This window comes from Camponotus floridanus, unplaced genomic scaffold (genome assembly GCF_003227725.1).
Source record: "Camponotus floridanus strain SB8 unplaced genomic scaffold, Cflo_v7.5 scaffold323, whole genome shotgun sequence".
Taxonomy (NCBI): domain Eukaryota; kingdom Metazoa; phylum Arthropoda; class Insecta; order Hymenoptera; family Formicidae; genus Camponotus; species Camponotus floridanus.
The window spans coordinates 109,157-129,393 of NW_020229463.1; the positions used below are offsets into that span (position 1 = coordinate 109,157).

Sequence of the window (20,237 nt, forward strand, 5' to 3'; positions counted from 1 at the left end):
CAGAAACAAATCAAGCAACGTACAATTGCTGATGATTGTGGAGGTAATTTTTATAATTATATAAGAATATCATTAAAATATTTTTAAAACATGTATGTTTTGTAGCAATACTTGATAAAGATGAAGAATTATATATGATGATGAATCTCCTAATAACCATTATAAAACTGAAAATAATAATAGTTCATGTAAGTATGAAATATGATTTATGAATCTATTAAAATAATTTTATGTTTTATTAATTTTTATATTTCAATAATTTTTATTTTATATTTTTAGCAAACTCTGATTTTCAACGCTATATAATAAGAAAATTAACAGATATAGGATTTAAATTATCTTCAATAGAAGAACAAGAAAGACTTTTAAACAATAGAATTGATATTATGTTACGTAAACTTGAGAAATGTTTTTCATGTGAAGAAATTTTGGACAAACAAATTGCAGAAGAATCTTTAATGGATAATTTTCCTATTGACAATATTGAGGATCTGGAAAAATTCGAAAAATCGTTAAAAGATAATATTATTAACCGAAAGAATTGGTAAATATATTAAAAAATTTTATTAAGTGTATGTATAAAATTATATTTTTAATAGTCAAATCTATTAAAACAAATTTCTCCAAGTGTCTGTGTTTCTATTCTTATTAATTTAGTTAGTAGAATATTAACAGAAATCTAATGGTCTCTTTGATGTCCAACGTATGATGATATTCATAATAATAGCTTCTTAAAAAATAAGAATTCTTAAAAAAAAATTTTGTTATTTTTGGATATCAGATATCGGCGCATCGGATAAATCCTCATTCTCAAATTATATTAACAAGCTCTGTTGATAGAATAAAAGCTTAATGTAGACACATATAGTATTCTAACTGAAGTTGCCAATTTGTCGACAGATTGTAATTTTACTTATTAGAATTTTTCTTATATATTTTTCACTTTTATAGATTAAGCAGCTATCATCTATTGGAGGAAATAATATCAAAGGCATCACTTTTAAATCTTTTACGAGTGTTAATGTCAGATAAGTTAGCTTCTACATTTAGTTATGTTGGAGGAAAAAAAAACGGATATTTTATGATTTACAACTACGAAAAATTATATTTAGTGAGTAAATAATCAAGTATTTAAATATACATGATAAAAACAATATTTATTTATAAATGTAATTTATGTAATTTGTTATTTTTTTAGATGTTGTACGACTTCGATTTGCAGAAGCACTGAATATTGTATTTCCGAGCCAATCAAATCTTGGTTACGACATGCGAATGAGCGTTATCTAAAGAAAAATAAGTAAGTTTTTACAAATTTTCGTAAATACACGGTATTTATGAATAAGTTATTAATTATCATTTATTTTCACAGGATGGATGACACAAATGTATAAATGCATCACGTAGCAATTTGTTACAAATGTGGAAAAATATTATATACAGAGTGACACACGCATATATTATTATGAAGAAAATTATTCATTTATTTTTCTCTTAGGGAAAAGATTATGTATATTATTATGAAGAAATTATTCATTTATTTTTCTCTTAGGGAAAATCTTTTCTATTTTATGAATATAAAGTACAAATGTTAAAAGCGTTCACATATTTTATACAGTTAATAGATAAAGTTATTATATATATAAAAGTTAATAGATAAAAGTTATTATATATATAAATACACATTTATTTTAAATGTAGTTTTAAAAGTTTTGGTTTAAATTTAGTTTTAGTTTAAAGTTTAACTTCAATTTTGAGTTTAAGTTGTTTTGTTCACATAAATTTATTTGCACAAAATAAAAAAAACTTTTTTTCATGGCAAATAAACTTATTTAAATAAATTATTTATATAAGTTCACTCATTTCTTATTACTGTTCTTTGCGAAAATCTAAATTTTATTTTTTGTAACATATAAGTGTTTGTAATTTTTAAATTTAATGTTAATTAATATAATTAATATAATTAATAAATTATATTAATTAACATTAAATTTAAAAATAAATAATACTTATAATTTAAAAATAATAAATTAATGTAATTTGTTTTTAATTAATAATAAATATTAAATGACGAACTATTTTCAGTATTACATTTTAATAGTTGCAATGAATAACAGAACGTAATATTAGTTTATTTCATTTTCAGAGCATCAATCATGTAACTTTCCCTAAGAGCAAAATGTGAAAAGTGAAAAGTTTTGGCAATTTCGAATTCGGCAATTTTATTTATCAAATTCACGAAAAACTTTTCATTTTTTACGTTTTTGCTTTTAGGAAAAAATTACATTGATGCTCAGAATTTGCTCCTTAAAACATATGAAAAATATCCCTAATATATCCTGTAGAAATCCTTAGGATGTTCCACAAGATGTCCCTGGATTTTCCAGAGGCTAATATATGGCTATCATTTCCTCTTCCCGAGGACGTCCAAAGAATATCCACGGATAAAAATAGGATATCCTTAGGATATCCTACATGTATATCCTGGATGGTCTTAGGATGCCCTCAGGATATCCTTGTGCTATCTGGGCAGGACCATGTCAAAGTAAAGTGTTATGTAAAACTGTAAAAATTATGCAATTTTTACAGTTTTACATAACACTTTACTTTGACATGGTCCTGGTGGTCCGCAGCTATTATATATTATAATAATTTTTAATATCGAATTAATCTTCGTGTAAATTGTACAAATTGCAATATGTAAGAAATTTATGTACAAGAAAAAAATTTTATAGTAAATTATTATATACACATATCATAATAATTTTTACTATGACAATTACTCCGTGTAGAATGTGTATGTATAAACACACACACGTGTGTGTGTGTGAAAGGCATTTACAGTATAAAAATAAAAACCTTTATTATTTATAAAAGTAAATGTAATTTAAGTAGTTCACAAGAAAGAGTAGATACTAATAGCAGATACGATTTTAGGACTTATGATTCTGCTAATGATCTGGATGATACGAATTCAACTTTTGAGGAAAGTGATGGTTCGGATATTTATGATAATACATATAATATCGACCATGAAATATTGATAATGATTTTAACAATGTCATTAAGAGGATGTCGTAGCGACGGCCGAACTCCGACGGGTAGGCGCCCTCATTTTAACATAACTAAAAGTGTCGGTACATTACCGACACTTATAGTTACGTTACCGACAATCTAATATATCTTATCTAATATAAAAATACATGTATATTTTAGAAAGACATGCATATTTTATAAAGAGCAATGCAAAAGTTTTTCGTTACATTATGGTTAATTGTGTTTATTGTAACAAAAAATGTTGCATTTTCACTGATTTATCGTCTCGTACAAGCAACGATTGTAGAGCATAGATCTGTCTTTATTGCGTACATATTGCACAATTCTACTGTTTGCTCTCATTAATTATGTCTTTATATATATAATAATAATAATATTATATATATATATATATATATATATATATATATATATGAGAATATATAAAATATATAAAAATATATGAAAAATGTAAAATATATATATTGTCAAAATATTGATATGTATAATAAAATCAGATTGTGAATATATTTATAAATATTATTTGTAAATTTTACAAATATACAATATTACTTCAAATAACGTGCGCAATACATTTAATATTATTAACTTTTGATTATATCGATTAGTAAACGAGTCGTGCATAATTTGTAATTTGTTAAAAAGTTATACGATATTTGCATATAATTTTTTTAAATTTTATCTATTAATTTTTTTAACAAATTACAAATTATGCACGGCTCGTTTACTAATTGATATAAAGCTAATAATATTAAATGTATTGTGCAAGTTATTTGAAGTAATATTGTATATTTGTAAAATTTACACATACTATTTACAAATATTCACAATACATTTGTTACCTCGAAAATAATATATTTATATCGAGAATGGAATGGGCCCCTCCATCGCCCATTCCCGTGAGAACGCAACCATAATATATTTTTTCGTCTCTCCGAAAATTGCAAAGGAGTAATTTGCATTTGAGGTTTTTTCCAAAGATATTTATTAGAATTTTGGAAAAGGCGACAGTTCATTTTCTGCGATAATGTTAAGAAAATGTTGCCTCATATATTCCACGCGATTGGAATATTTCTCATTGCAAGGATTTCCTCCTAAAACTATAGTTGTAGCGAAAGCTGCAGCATAAATTCCACAACAAGTGCCATCAGGTTGTGTTTGAACCTTTTCAAATTTTATATTATTAGCACTTATTTGTGGATAACGGCGATGAATGTAATTTTTTTCTTTAGATACCAATTTATCGTATGTACAATCAGGTATACTGTCGTACACTCGAAGCTTGGTACCGTCGAAAAAATATACATCGCCAGTGATCGCTGCAATTCCCTCCAATAATTTGTAAGCTTTTGTCGCTACGACTTGCTTTAATTATATGAGGATATTCCAATATAACATACTTTGTGTTTCAAAATGAGAATTATTTCTTACGACGCGTAAAAATCGATCTAATGATTCGTCGTTTATTTTGCTATGTATAGGCAATACATTATTTTTTACTAAATTAAAAGAAGCAATCGAGTTATCGAGAAACTCTTTTTGTCTTGCCATATTGTCTTCAGTTAGCTCTTCTTTATTTTGTGAGTAACTGACAACGATGCAATCGTCATCTTGTTCTGCATTCAAAGCAGTAATAGCAGTACTAGTTGCAATCGAGTTATCGAGAAACTCTTTCTGTATTGCCATATCGTTTTCTGTTAGCTCTTTTTATTTTGTGAGTAACTGACAACGATGCAATCGTCATCTTGTTCTGCATTCAAAGCAGTAACAGTAGTAATAGTTGCTTCCATCGGTTAAAAATCGCCTCTGGGATTTTTTAACCAGTGCGTACATGCAAACCGCATCTGGTATGAAATATTACGACCAGCTCACGAATAAAAATCGCCTCTGGTATTTTTTAACCAGTGCGTACATGCAAACCGCATCTGGTATGAAATATTACGACCAGCTCACGAATAAAAATCGCCTCTGGGATTTTTTAACCAGTGCGTACATGCAAACCGCATCTGGTATGAAATATTACGACCAGCTCACGAATAAAAATCGCCTCTGGGATTTTTTTAACCAGTGCGTACATGCAAACCGCATCTGGTATGAAATATTACGACCAGCTCACGAATAAAAATCGCCTCTGGGTTTTTTAACCAGTGCGTACATGCAAACCGCATCTGGTATGAAATATTACGACCAGCTCACGAATAAAAATCGCCTCTGGGATTTTTTAACCAGTGCGTACATGCAAACCGCATCTGGTATGAAATATTACGACCAGCTCTCGAATAAAAATCGCCTCTGGGATTTTTTTTACCAATGCGCACATGCAAATCGCATCTGATATCAAATGGTACTAACTACTATTAAAATACACATAATCTCAATTTTTAGTTAAAAATATAGATAAGCAAAAGACTGTTTTTTCAAAGATTTTTTTCCAGATTATATGTTCTGTGCGCACAATCTCGAAATCACAAGTATATTTTGTTACATAGAAGAAAAGAGTAATATGCAAGTATTATTGTCTTTCATTCACTGATCGTATTTTAGCAAACAAAGGAAACTGGTGTCATTGAAAATTATTCCAAGTTCAAACTGTGTGCAATTATTTTACAAGCAGATGAATCAGAGTGAGATTCATCATTAGGTGCATGTTTATTACCAGAATAATTGAAAAGAAATATGCATACTGATTAGTAAACATTCACTCATCTAACAATGGATTTCACATTCTAATTCAGGCTTCCTGCTTGTAAAAATCTGATAATTGCGCATATCTCGAACTATAATTTCCTATTATACCGGCTATTTTGTTTAATTGCCAAATTCCGAGACAACGCTTTTATTCCTTTCTTTCATATTATATAACAATATACAGAGTGTGTCAAAAGTCCCGGACCGGTCGAATATTTCATAAATTATGCACTTTAGAAAGAAATGTTTCAGACAAACGTTGTATGGCTTGAAGGGGGCCATCAGATAGTGGCAATGATTTGACTTGAAGAGTCATTTGAAGAGTCATTTGAATTATCTTATCTTAATACTTTTATGTACAAAATAATGAGAGGAATCAATTGGTGTAAAAAAAAGCATAGTTTTTAAGAAAAAAATATGTAATGTGCAATTAACAATTACATATTTTTTTTTTTAAACAACTATGTGTTTTCTTTACACCAATTGATTCCTTTCATTATTTTGTACATAAAAGTATTGAGGTAAGATAATCGAAAAATGAATATTTTATAAGATATTTTACGGTTTATGTAAAATTAAGAAATGATTTCAAGCCATATAACTGGAAAAGTACTCAATGAAGAAATACTTTATTATAGTGTTTTGGAAAGCTCTCGAGATAAGCTACACGAATATGTAATAAAAAATAGGGAATTCCATTTAAGAAATTGAAGATGACCTTTACGTCACCTTCAAATGACTCTTCAAGGTCAAATCATTGCCACTATCTGATGGCCCCCTTCAAGCCATACAACGTTTGTTTGAAACATTTCTTTCTAAAGTGCATAGTTTATGAAATATTCGACCGGTTCGGGACTTTTGACACACTCTGTATATGCCCATGACTTGGAGATTGCTTGTACAGATCACGCATAAATCAACGTTTATATTTTGATTATTATGGGCCTTTCTATTTCTTTTTCTTTCTCACACACACACACACACACACACACACACACACACACACACACGGAGCCAAATTACAAAATTTATTTTTCTAAAACATTTGGCTATTTTATAAAGTGCATTCACATTCTCAAATGAAATGTTTTACAATACATTTGGCTAAAAGTTTTAGCCTTTTTATAAAATGCTAACAAACAATTCATAACATTGTCAAATATAACGATTTGTTGTACATCGTTTTGGTACTGGCCGGTTAACTTGAGTCTTTTTATGAATGACAAGCATTTTTACTGACGTTTCATGCATTTTTCATTGAATTTTTAATGACTGTGCTATTTATTAATAATTAATTTATTAATTTATTAATAATTATTTTTGTATTGTATAAGGATAATTAAAAAAGTGTTAGGTATTGAAAAAATATTTTACAAAGATGGATGAGATTCCACAAAATGTAGTTGATAAGAACATCTTTTATTAAAATTCACAGAAATGATTAGTTATCTAAGTAAAATTCAACAAAACTTGAAAATTTTTATTCAGATATTTATGATTTTTGAGCATTATTAATTACTTTTTGTAAAAGCTTGTTATATAAATGTGTTCACATAAGATTGAAAATTCTCATTTAGAAATACACATAATTTTCTACAAACAAGTGGTTGTTCTCTAAAGATAGTTTATAAAAAAAAATTGAAATGAATCAGTCAGAATCTAAAACGATCCAAATTGTTAAACATTTAATTTTTCTATGATTTAAGAATGTGATGACCGTTTTATAAAATACCTACATGATTTAGAAAAAGATTTTGTAATCTGACTGATATATAACACATATATAAGACAAATATTTCTTGGTATACATGCAGATTATATATGATGCACTTACAAAACATACCATTATATATACAGATGAACAAATAAATGTAGGAAAAAAACAAAAAGAATAAAAGTCAGTGAGTAAAAATCCGCATAAATGTAATAAGACAATAAATTTATCATTTGATTTCTTCAAAGCGTAGAAAATTTAGAAAATAAAGGATAGTAGTTGCCTATACTTTAGTTGTTTATGTATGTGCTGTATATGCATTATATATAATCTGTATGCATATGTATAGCTGTGTATATGTACTGTGATTCTGAATTTTTTTATATATAATTTACTGGTAAAGATTTATCAAACCAACTTTGGAAAAAATCCAAAAATATTCAAAACAGTCTTTAGAGTTTTATAAATGTTAGATAGATGTTAGTATTTACTTAGAATTAGTAAAAGTCGAGATCATTTTCTTGTGTTTCAAATATGTTTATATGTTTCTTCTGTTTCTAATACAAAATGAAATAAATTGAGTGATAAGAAAAAACAAAAAGAAGTAGTGAAAGAATTTTTTTCTCAGCTATATCTAAAAGCTATAAAAGTTAAATTTTGTTATAAAATAAACTTATTGATAGATTGATACTCTTTCTATTAACGAAAAGAAAGTTTAGCTCACTCTTTTATATTTTGTCAGAATTACACATTTATTACTTATTGCAACATGATCTGCTACTGTGATATTTATTCAATTTTATATAAGAAACAGAAATAAATATATTTAGAACATTCTTTCCTATTTCTTGTTCTTGTTTCTTGATGAGAAAATAATTTCAACTTTTACTAGTCTTGTAATTTTAATTGTAAGTAAATACTAACATCTATCAACATTTATAAAACTTTAAAATAAAGATTTGTTTTGAACATTTTGGACTTTTTCCAAAGCTAGTTTTACATTTTACCAGTAAATTCTAGGTTTAGCTGAAATTCGAGATTTTATAGTAACATATAACAAATTTTATAATATATTTATAAATATTTTAATATTTTAATAATAAACAGGGTGAGTCATTTGAATCTATCACCTCCAATAACTCGTTTGGGTGGCCAGGTATCGAAAAAAGTTTCATATAAAAGTTGCATGGTTTCTAGGGGGACATAAGATGGTACCATTGGTTTGACCTTGAAGAGTTATATGAAGGTTACGTGAAGGTCATTTTAAATTTCTTAAATGGGACAGCTTATATATTTTTGTATATTCTTGTAGCTTATCTTGAGAAGCTCTTTCCAAAACACTACAAATAAACATTTTTTCATCAAGTACTTTTCGAGTTATGAGGCTCGAAATCATTTCTTAATTTTACATAAACCGTAAAATATCTAGTAAAATATCCATTTTTCGATTATCTTACCTTAATGCTTTTATGTACAAAATAATGAGAGGAATCAATTGGTATAAAGAAAACACATAATTGTTTGAAAGAAAAATATGTAATTTGCAATTAACAATTCCATATCTTTTTTTAAAAACAACTGTATGTTTTCTTTACACCAATTGATTCCTCTCATTATTTTGTACATAAAAGCATTAAGGAAAGATAATCGAAAAATAAATATTTTACTAGATATTTTACGGTTTATGTAAAATTAAGAAATGATTTCGAGTCTCATAACTCGAAAAGTACTTGATGAAAAAATGTTTATTTATAGTGTTTTGGAAAGCTCTCAAGATAAGCTACAAGAATTTATAAAAATATATAGGGTGTTCCATTTAAGAAATTTAAAATGACCTTCACGTAACCTTCATGTAACTCTTCAAGGTCAAACCAATGGTACCATCTTATGTCCCCTAGAAACCATACAACTTTTATATGAAACTTTTTTCGATACCTGGCCACCCAAACGAGTTATTGGAGGTGATAGATTCAGATGACTCACCCTGTACTTTATATATTATTTATATTTTTTATTTAGAAATTGTTTTAAAGATATAATTTATGAAAAATAAAATATAGAACAATTTTCATAATATTAGTAATGTTTTAATGGATGTTATGAAAATTTAATTACAAAAATATTATCCTTTTCAAATGATACAAATCATCATTTAAGGTGTGATTAATGACATCTAAAAATCTGTCTTGTGTAATAGAAATCTTCGGATTTTTAGATCAATGAACAGTTTGAAGAACACTATTTGATTATTTTATTTGATAATTTGATTAATTGAGAATAAAGAATCTTGTCCTTTATAAAAGTGAGAGTATCAAATGGGACATAGTACTTTCTATATATATTTTATATTATTTATATACAACTTATCAAATTCAACGAATCAAAATTCACTTTCGACCAAAAATGCAAATTTATTGGAAAATAAGGTTAAATCGCTCTCTGAGTAATGAAATCTGTTTCATTCGAAAACGATATGATATCTAATAACATAAATTGGCATTAAAACAATTCCTTATATAAATGAAAATACTAACCTTTTCATCCAGCCTTTCTTTTTGGAAACTCTACGTCCACTGATAGGCAAATGTCTTGCATCGCACATTCGACCCATTTTTAACGAATAACTAAATTCACTACACTACACTAAATAACGTATTTTATTATATGTAATACACAATTACACATAAACACACCACAGTTTTTATAAAACTCGTTATAACGAGTGATTTTGAACTCTGTTACTGTACGCTCAGTACAGGGAAAAGTGATTGTCCGCGCACATGATCGCGTACGCGTATATGCATGAGCGTATGACTTGGTTTACTGCGCGGTACACATATACTGATATCGCACGTTTCTCTCTCTCTCTCTCTCTCTCTCTCTCTCTCTCTCTCTCTCTCTCTCTCTCTCTCTCTCTCTCTCTCTCTCTCTCTCTCTCTCTCTCTCTCTCTTCTCTCTCTCTCTCTCTCTCTCTCTCTCTCTCTCTCTCTCTCTCTCTCTCTCTCTCTCTCTCTCTCTCTCTCTCTCTCTCTCTCCTCTCTCTCTCTCTCTCTCTCTCTCTCTCTCTCTCTCTCTCTCTCTCTCTCTCTCTCTCTCTCTCTCTCTCTCTCTCTCTCTCTCTCTCTCTCTCTCTCTCTCTCTCTCTCTCTCTCAACTCTCGCGATCGACACTTCAGAGCCCTTTAATGTTAACTATTTCGCTTGCTCCTTATACGTTCTCGCTCTCTCTTTCGGCGATTCTCCGGCATCGAGGATCTTTCCTTATCTCTACAAATATAAATATCTTATTGAATAAAATGTAAAACTTTTATTTCGCATTTTATCGGATTAAAAATAATTTTAATGGATTAATGAGATTTTTTACGATTAAAATGACACCAAACACGACATAAATCGGATGATTTATAATTAATAAATTGTCATAATTACAATTATCTTTCTAATTAAAAATCATCCGATTTATGTCGTGTTTAATGTCATTTTAATCGTAAAAATCTCATTAATCCATTAAAATTATTTTTAATCCGATAAAATGCGAAATAAAAGTTTTAGATTTTATTCAATAACATATTTATATTTGTAGAGATAAGGAAAGATCCCCGATGCCGGAGAGTCGCCGAAAAAGAAAGCGAGAACGTATACGGAGCAAGCGAGATAGCTAACATTAAAGGACCCCGAAGTTTCGTCCGCGAGGGTTCCTTTATCTATAGCCTCGCGAGTGAGATTTCGGTTTTTTTGATGTTTGCCATCTCACTTGTTCCTTATTCGTTCTCACTTTCAAGATAGTGAACCACGAGGCAACGGCGCACGTGCTTGAAATCGGTCAGAAAATCGTGATTTGTTTTCAGTGGTTCAGTGTACATGATCGGCTACAGACGTTTAGAATGTTTCAGTGCTTATTCAGTGTATGAAGCAGCGACAATGCCGAGATAAGTAAGTACTTTTATATTCTACATATCATAGATTATAGAGTAACATTTTTATATATATAATATTTATAAAGTAACATTTTTAGTGGATGTATTATAATTTATGAATCTTATTACGATGCAATTCTAATAATATACTGATAATGTTATTATAAAATGTATAATCTTATTTCTTTCCGCTCTCTTTCTTCTCTTTCTTTTTTCTCCTCTCTCTCTCTCTCTCTCTCTCTCTCTCTCTCGCTAAATAAATAAATAAATAAAATAAAAACATATACTAATATTTTTTTTATCTATAGCAAAAAGTGAAGGCACTACTGTTTCACCAGGGCGACCGCGCAAAACGGCGACGACGCCGATCGCCAGGGAGACGAGATCGACGGCAACGGTGACGACGCCGATCGCCAGGGAGACGAGATCGACGGCAACGGCGACGACGCCGATCGCCAGGGAGACGAGATCAACGGCGACGGCGCCGTTCGCGTCTACAAATTCAAGAGCGCAGCAAAATAAGGTTAGCTTTTTAAATTTAGTTTTTAAATAAACAGTGAAAATGAGAAAAATAATTTTTTATTACGTTATAATGTATATTCTTTCTCATTTTTTCATATGCTGTGTATTACAATGTATGTGTGTGTATTGTATGTGTATAAATATAAATATAAAAATATTTTATTTTTTGCAGCGTATCAATAATGCGGTGAAGCGAGCATTGCAGAGGGAACGAAGCAAACAAAAAAGGAGGTACGTCGCCGGTGCATATGCGGCACAATCACCCGCCTATGTACCGGCGATGTACACTTCAGTGCTGTCTGCAGGATACATGTCTGGTGCGCCCGCAGCATCAGGATATATGCCCGCTGTGCCCGCCACACCAGGATACCCGGCTGCTGCTTCCGCAGCACTAGGATACGTGCCCGCTGTGTCCGCTGCACCAGGATACCCGGCCGCTGCTTCCGGAGCACCAGGTTATATGCCTGGTACGCCCGTCGCACCAGGATATATGCCTGGTACGCCCGCCGCACCAGGATACATGGCTGCCGCTCCCGCAGCACCAGGATACATGGCTGTTGCTCCCGCAGCACCAGGATACATGCCTGGTACGCCCGCCGCACCAGGATACATGGCTGCTGCTCCCGCAGCATCAGGATACATGCCTGGTACGCCCGTCGCACCAAGATACATGGCTGCTGCTCCCGCAGTACCAGGATACATGGCTGCTGCTCCCGCAGCACCAGGATACATGCCCGCTGCGCCCACCGCACCAGGATACAACCATTCCACACCATTTTATATTTAATTTTATATATTATTTATTTTTCATTATTTTTATTTTTTGTGCATTTTAATATTTTAGTTTTATTTTATATAAAATATTATTTTAATTTTAATTTTAATTTTATTTTTGTATATTTTGTGTCTTTTGTATCTTTTTTTTCTTATTACAATATTAATTTTACTTATTACTTTATTTAGAAATAATATTTAAGGCTCCGGAGTACTCACCGTGAAACTCTGAGTTGACGGTGGCGACGTAGGTTGAGAGTGCGGTAGGAATAAGAACTATATGCACGACTTACCAGTGATCATATGGTAAGTCGTTCTACAGTTCTTTCATAATAATAGGTGCTTTTCATTTATATCAAAACTCAGATAAATCTCACTTCTGTCTTTCTTTAACATTAATGTTGAAGAAAAACAGAAGTGATATTTATTTGAGTTTTGATGTAAAAGGAAAGCACCTAATGACAGAGAAATGATGATAATATATAGTTATTAAATAAATTAACATTAAAAATTTTAAACCAAAAAAAACTCTTATATTTATTTTCCCGATAAATCTTCATTAGTGGTCATATTAGTGATATGTAAATGACGACGCGGTTCGAAAATCGAATCGTAAAGCATACGAAAGGAAATAAATATAAATATATATATATATACAGGGTCTACCAAAAGTGTGGAAACCCCTAAATATCTCGGAAAATATACGTTTTACAGAAAAGTGTTTCCAACAAAAGTGTAGGGTTTAAGAAGATCTATATACTGATTCTATCAGTTTGACCTTGGATGGCGTCGTCAAGGTCAGGTCAAGGTCACATTGACTTTTTTAAATGACACCCCCTACATTTGATTGCATATTCTTATAGCTTAATTCAAGAGCTTTCCAAAACACTATAATAATGTTCATTTTTTATTAAGTACTTTCCCAGCAAACACGAGTATATAACTGTTATATTGTCATAATAAAACGAAATGTAACACGCAATATAACACGAATGTACAAGGTTATATACACGTTAGTAGTAATTTCCTATTCATATATATTACAGCTATGTAACATTAATCTAACACGTAAATTACATGTTATATAACACTTACATAACATGTATAAAAATCAGTTAAAATATTATATAACTATAATGTAAATTATTGAATTGTGTTATAAAACTTTTATATACTCTCGTTACTGAATAGTTATATAATATATATATATATATATTATATATATATATATTGAGAATAAAAATTTTAATTATTGCATACTTGTTACAAACACAAATACTATAAATATTAAATTATTTAATTAATTTCGAGCAAAACTAAAGAACATTTTAATTAATTTTGCATGGAATTAATTAAAGAATTTGATATTTATATAATATTCGTGTTTGTAACAAAAGTATACAACAGTTTTATTCTATATATATATATAATATATATATATATATATAATATTGCATTAAATTGTAAATAAATGAACATAACTGAAAAAATTAAGATTTTTACTTTATTGATTATTAAAAATATCTTATAGATATGTAACCATCATTAAATGATATATTAATAAAAGGTATAAACTATACTTGTTTTTATATAAAGTTTCTTTTATTCATTATTTTTGAATGTGTATAATATGCATATATAATACATATTGACTAATTTACATTACTTATTTATTTATACTTAGACTTTGTTAGACAAAAACATAAAAATGAAAATAAAATCTATAAGAACTCTCTATAAGAATCTATATCTCTATAAGAATCTATCTATAAGAACTAAAAATTTGTACTCTATTTTTATAGATTCTTTTTATACACAAAAACAAAATGATAATCATATGATCAATGATTCTTTTTATACACAAAAACAAAATGATAATCATATGATCAATAACTTGCACGTAATTAATATAAAACTAAAATAAATATACTTTAACTTATTTATGCTTATAAAGATTTTGTACTATAAGACTTTTCTTAATTACTTTCATCAATTTGTTCACGTTCGACATCTTTTCCTTTATCTTGTCTCTGTTTTCGTTGTTTGGCAAAACGTAGCCATTCTGCTGCTATATTATCAAATTCAACTTCCGTGAAATTTAAATGTTTAAAAATAATTTCTCCTGGAAAAAATAATATATTATAGAATTAGTAAAATAATATAACAAAGATTTCGGTTAATAGATATGTTTAATTAACATGTAGAACATACTTTTCACAATTTTAATAAAATATAAGTTGGAGACTTTAAAATTATTACGGATGCCTTTCCATGAACAATTTATCGCACATTCGTTGGAAAAATATTTTGGAAAGAATGCGATGAATAATATCGCGAGGATTATTTCCACCAATCCTTAACAGAAATTGTTTCTATAAACAGAAATAAACAATTAGAAAACTTTCCATATATTATTATGGCAACACTATTGTCATCCAAAGGCTGCATCGCGGTGCTTAGACCATATAGATATGAACTGCGCATTCTGCATTTTCAATGAAATCATATGAGAAAGAGGGAAAGATTGTTTGACCATGCGTGTGACAAAGAAAAAAAGTTTATTTGCTCTTTCTTCTTTGTCACACGCATGGTTAGGTCAAACAATATCTCTCTCTTTCTCTTAATGTGGCTTCATTGAAAACGCAGAAAAGTGAGGATATGTGCAGTTCATATCTATATGGTCTAAGATCGCGGTGCCGCTTTCCCCATTCCAAGCGCGTGCTAGCGGCCGAGCGCCGTGAAATGCCGTCTACGCCGCGCCGATAGACGGTACTGCATTTCACGGCGCTCGGCCGCTAGCACGCGCTTGGAATGGGGAAAGCGGCACCGCGATCCAGTCTCTGGATCATGAAACAGTTGTGTATATTAAAATAAAAATGCTATTAAAAACTTACAAATTGCGTCACTGCTTCGTTGGTGTTGTGCAACAGCAAATCAAAATTACGTATGGCTTCTATCGTTTGTAAGGGTAATAGTTCAGCAATAAGACTATCCTCGCTGCTCTTCGTTAAAACCGGAGCTTGATTTCTCATAACATCTTCAATTCGATGCATTCGTTCTTTTATATCTTGCAATATTAAATTCGATGTGGCTTGGGAACGTAATATTTCTTTCAGGTTTCTGTCTGCAATGCAACGAGTAATGTTATATATGTGTATACACACACACACACACCACACACACACATATACACACACACATATATATATATCCAAGAATTTGGACTAATTTCTAGGCATCGTGGACGCCTTTTAGTGAAGTAATAGCAGAAAATAAATACTTTTCTATTTTTACTACTTTTCTACTTTTACTAATAATTATTATTACATTCCTTCTGTTATGTCTTGTGCCTGTTTAATTTTTATGGGAATCATTGGATATTGATAGAAAACACTGCGCTAATGGAACGCAGTGACTCTCACAAATTTGAAAAAATTTGATCATAACATTGAAAGAATATAATAAAGAATTGTATTTCTTTATACATGTAGCTACTTAATTAACAATTTATTTAACAGCCATCATATGTATATATTAATACATACTTATTTTCATATTCGAGTCCTCTAGACATCCTCTCATTCCTTCAAATGGAGCAGATAATGGAGCACCGTCTACAATATTGAGACATTAATATATTATACTATAACTATAATTATTACAATAACTATAATTTTTATTCATTTTAATAATATGTATACCTTCTAATATTATGGGCAATTGAGAAATATTTATTTCTCACTGGGTTCAGAATTTGAACTGGGATTTGTGCATGAACTCTTCCTTTTTTCTGCAAATATATATAGCATTATAATAATGAAAAAATATATAATAATAGTACTAAATACATAATATACATACCATAAGATTGTGAAAGTGGAAAGTCATTCATATCATTTACATTGTTTTCATTATTATTGTTTAATCTTAAATTGTCCGGACAGGCTGGAATAGCAGAAATTTTATTCATACTGTTTGCTTTCCCTGTAAAAATATTTTTTAAATATTTTTTCTGTAACACTTAAAAATAAAAAAAGTTATTCATTTTCTTATTTCACTTTTATCTTATTTCACTTTTCTCTATCTTACAAAAGCTTTCGAACAAACGAGATAACTGTTAATTTGTAGGAATTATTAATGTTTAGAAATACCTTAAAAGATTTGTATAGCTATTATAATAAATACATATCAAATATTTGAACTCTATTTACTCAAATATGTACAGTTTTCATAAAATGAAGGAGTGAGGCCTAGTTGCGCACAGAATAAATCGGACACAGAACTCTCTCGGACTTTCTATTGGTCAACCGTGCTAAGCTTCTAAGCATCGGTCGATATGATTGGTTGTGTCCGTTTCATTCTGTGCGCAACTGGGATCTTCCCAAATGAAGAATGCAAAAATATATTTAAATTATATTTTATTTTAAGTAAAATAAAGAAATCAAGAGACTAATGCATAATTATAATGTACAGGATATCTGACTGTTCCTGTATGTCCGCTCGTGTACAAGTAGATAAAGTCAAACTAAACACAAAAGTCCTCTCTGTTCTAAATCCATTTTACAAATAACTACGTGTTATTTAGAGTTAGTACATAAAATGGATTAATGAATTATCACGCACGATTACTTACCATCTTTTTTAATTAATAACTCAAATTTTTATATGGTTATTTGCAAAATGGTACAGGACTTTTGTGTTTGGTTTGACTTAATTGTATTATTCTACCTGCACACGAGTAGACTTGCGGGAGCAGTCAGATACCCTGTATATTAAATATAATAAAACATTCTTGTAATACATACTCTTATAAGTTTTACATGATTGCGGTACATCATTTTCCTCTTCTTCACTGCTAAATCGATATATGAAATGCGTTGTCTTTTACCACGTCCCAGCCTATCTTCATCAGTTGTTTCATAATTGGAGTCAGCTGCACTTTTTCTTGCAGATTCTAAAGATGCTACAAAAACAAAAAAATTGATATATACATTAATCTACGCACGCGCGTATGCGTTAAGAATAATAATATTAATAATAAAAACAATAATAATAATAATAATATATTCAATCTTAACTTATATGATCTAATGATAGTGTAATATAATAACAAGGCATATACTGAAGATATGAATGCATAAGTACTTACTGCAGTATTTTATGACGTCAACTTCATATAGATTCCAACTTTCTACATTCGGATTTGTATAGTTGGTTATCAAAGGTTTAGCATTTATTGTCCGTGGCGGCCAATAACACAGCTGCTTATTGTCCTTGCGTTGAAGCCACGATATTGGCACCTCGGAATATAGATCGTCTATAATAAATTTGACAACTGCATATGTCTGTACTATTTTGCCACGATTTTCCATTTTTTAATATAATCTGTAAAAAGAAACAGTATATTTTAGTATGTAAAATTATTTAACAAATTAAAATATGTAAATTTAATGATGTCAACTATATTATATTGGCAAAAGCAGATTGATTTGACATAAAGAAAATTATATTATTTTAATGTTAAATTTGTATAATTAATGTATTATCTTACATAAAGTAAAACAAGTGGAAAATTTGTGTTTTAAAGGTAATCTCTTATATTAATAGTTATCAATCAATCAAAATTGTAATTTTGCGATTTTGCTTATACTTTCATGAGATTTAAGTACATAAAGCATTGCAAAATTAAAAAATTAAATATTAATACAGCATACTTGAAAGTACTTAACTCACCTTATTAATTATTTATAATTCCTTCCATATAAAATAAATTTGCAAATTTCCAAGTATACAAGTTAACATTACTTCTCATACAGCACAGATGATTACAGTAACATTGCAGGAGCCTTGCAGTTACATTGAATGTAACTACAGGGAAGGCTCTTGAAATGTTACTATAGTTCAAGACAAAGGAATATGTTACAATAACTTACATTTTATTTACAATCTATTTTAGGATTATTGACAAGTAAAACACATAAAAATACAAAACATACAAAAAATACAAATTTATAAAAATGTACAGCGCGCATCTAATTGTTAGTATGAAGAAGCGGAATTATAATATAAGAATCGTCCTGATCTATATTTTTCAATATTAAACATTTTTTTTTAATTTTTAGTTAATGGAATTGTTATGATTTCTGAAGCAGTTGTGTCTAAAATGACATATATACCTAGTTTTTCTGAAGCACATGGTATAGTGAAAAGAGATTTTGGATTTAAAAAACGTTTTGCACGAAAGAATAATATACTGTCCTCTTTAACTACATCCAAAATAAAAACTACAGAATTATCATTAAGCAAAGCACATTTATCATTTTCAGTTATTGCAATTTTGAAATTTCATATTGAAAACACGAAATTTTATTTTTACTTGTATAAACAACAATCGGATAATGTACGACAGAGCACGGTATAATTGGTTGCTGTAATTCTTCAAATAGGCGATTTGATAATTCTTCTAAAGGCTTTCCACATTCATGCAATTTCTTTTTATTTTCTGCATATTATTTCGTATTTAAAGCAACTAAAATTGTCAAGACAACCAAAGGTTTTTATATCATTAGCAATATGAATAAGATTATGAACATTATGTGACAGATATTCTTCACCATAAATAGTCCCGTAATTAGAAACAAACCATAATAATAACGAATGTGCATAAGTTACAAATATCGTACATATTTCTGGATCAGCCAATATTCTTATCGCAACACTAAGGGAAAGAAAGTGATTATACCAAATCGGAGGAATGGTTGACTTTAAAATTACTATTCCAGTATATAACAAAAATTGACGTAATTCCGTAGCTTTCCATTTATCAATATCAACTAAAGATCTAGGTTTTCTTGCGAATTCAGAAGGAATGCAATGTTTAATATCATTAAATGTTGCGAAATTGAATTAATATTTTCTTCACGTAATCTGTTATTTTTATTTCCTTTTACCCATAATGTCAACAACCGTTTTGTAACACCTAAGCAAATAAGATGCATATAATCGAGCGGAATTTGTGAAATCATCCCGATGGAAAGCTTTTCTAATATAGAATCGCCTGTGTGATGTTCAATTTGAGTTCGATTTTTGAATGAGTCATCTGTACGTAAAATATTATTAGTTTCAGGAAAAGTTACTCTATTCATTACGAAATCACCTTCTTGTATACATTTAGTACATGAAAAATATCCTGTATGACTTTCGTATAAGTGATGAATGATTTGGCTGGAGTATCACACAGTATTGCCTTAATACTAACTTTATATTTATTGTTACAAACAATTATGCCATTTTCGGAGAGAAACAAAAATTCGTTAATAAAATCGGTGAGAAAATCATTTGCATCGTTCGGTTTACACATACCGTGATACATACCAATTATAAATGGCGATGTATGAATACTAATATTTTCAATCGATGCCATTATAGGCCACAATTGACTACCAGAACTTTTTGAAATTGGTAAAACCATCTATTTTAATGTTTATTTTAATTTCATCTGTCTTAATAAATTTGGGAATAAATTTCTATGGATCGTTTCAGACCGAGAAGCAAACACCGAAATGT

The 20,237-nt window shown here is 29.4% G+C and overlaps 2 protein-coding genes and 2 long non-coding RNA genes across 4 annotated transcripts; 2 read left to right on the forward strand and 2 right to left on the reverse strand.

Annotated features, from left to right (window-relative positions):
* The first annotated feature begins 1,088 nt into the window (after positions 1-1,088).
* Positions 1,089-1,501, forward strand: LOC112638574. The gene is made up of 3 exons (XR_003123090.1): positions 1,089-1,111; positions 1,199-1,300; positions 1,373-1,501. It is a non-coding gene; the product is annotated as an uncharacterized LOC112638574 (long non-coding RNA).
* A 3,387-nt stretch (positions 1,502-4,888) lies between these two features.
* LOC112638575 (ice-structuring glycoprotein-like) lies at positions 4,889-12,684 on the forward strand. Its single transcript, XM_025410566.1, has 3 exons — positions 4,889-5,066; positions 11,684-11,898; positions 12,070-12,684. Exons 1-3 carry the CDS (start codon positions 4,889-4,891, stop codon positions 12,682-12,684), a joined length of 1,008 nt encoding a protein of 335 aa, XP_025266351.1.
* Positions 12,685-14,926: 2,242 nt separating this feature from the next.
* LOC112638576 lies at positions 14,927-16,386 on the reverse strand. Its single transcript, XM_025410567.1, has 4 exons — positions 16,373-16,386; positions 16,217-16,285; positions 15,566-15,795; positions 14,927-15,043 (listed from the first exon to the last, which is right to left on the reverse strand). Exons 2-4 carry the CDS (start codon positions 16,251-16,253, stop codon positions 14,927-14,929), a joined length of 384 nt encoding a protein of 127 aa, XP_025266352.1. The 5' UTR covers positions 16,254-16,285; positions 16,373-16,386.
* Positions 16,387-16,417: 31 nt separating this feature from the next.
* Positions 16,418-17,528, reverse strand: LOC112638573. The gene is made up of 3 exons (XR_003123089.1): positions 17,477-17,528; positions 16,533-16,655; positions 16,418-16,461 (listed from the first exon to the last, which is right to left on the reverse strand). It is a non-coding gene; the product is annotated as an uncharacterized LOC112638573 (long non-coding RNA).
* Between the last annotated feature and the right edge of the window lie 2,709 nt (positions 17,529-20,237).

Bases quoted from the DNA above. Each gene is read 5' to 3' on its own strand.
- LOC112638575 (XM_025410566.1), top strand. From the start codon at position 4,889: ATGCAAACCGCATCTGGTATGAAATATTACGACCAGCTCACGAATAAA. The intron at 5,067-11,683 runs GTATGAAATATT...TTTTATCTATAG, and splicing joins GTACATGCAAACCGCATCTG to CAAAAAGTGAAGGCACTACT. The intron at 11,899-12,069 runs GTTAGCTTTTTA...TATTTTTTGCAG, and splicing joins CAAGAGCGCAGCAAAATAAG to CGTATCAATAATGCGGTGAA.
- LOC112638576 (XM_025410567.1), bottom strand. From the start codon at position 16,253: ATGAGAGGATGTCTAGAGGACTCGAATATGAAAATAA. The intron at 15,796-16,216 runs GTATGTATTAAT...GTTGCATTGCAG, and splicing joins GGACTCGAATATGAAAATAA to ACAGAAACCTGAAAGAAATA. The intron at 15,044-15,565 runs GTAAGTTTTTAA...TTCTGTTTATAG, and splicing joins ACGAAGCAGTGACGCAATTT to AAACAATTTCTGTTAAGGAT.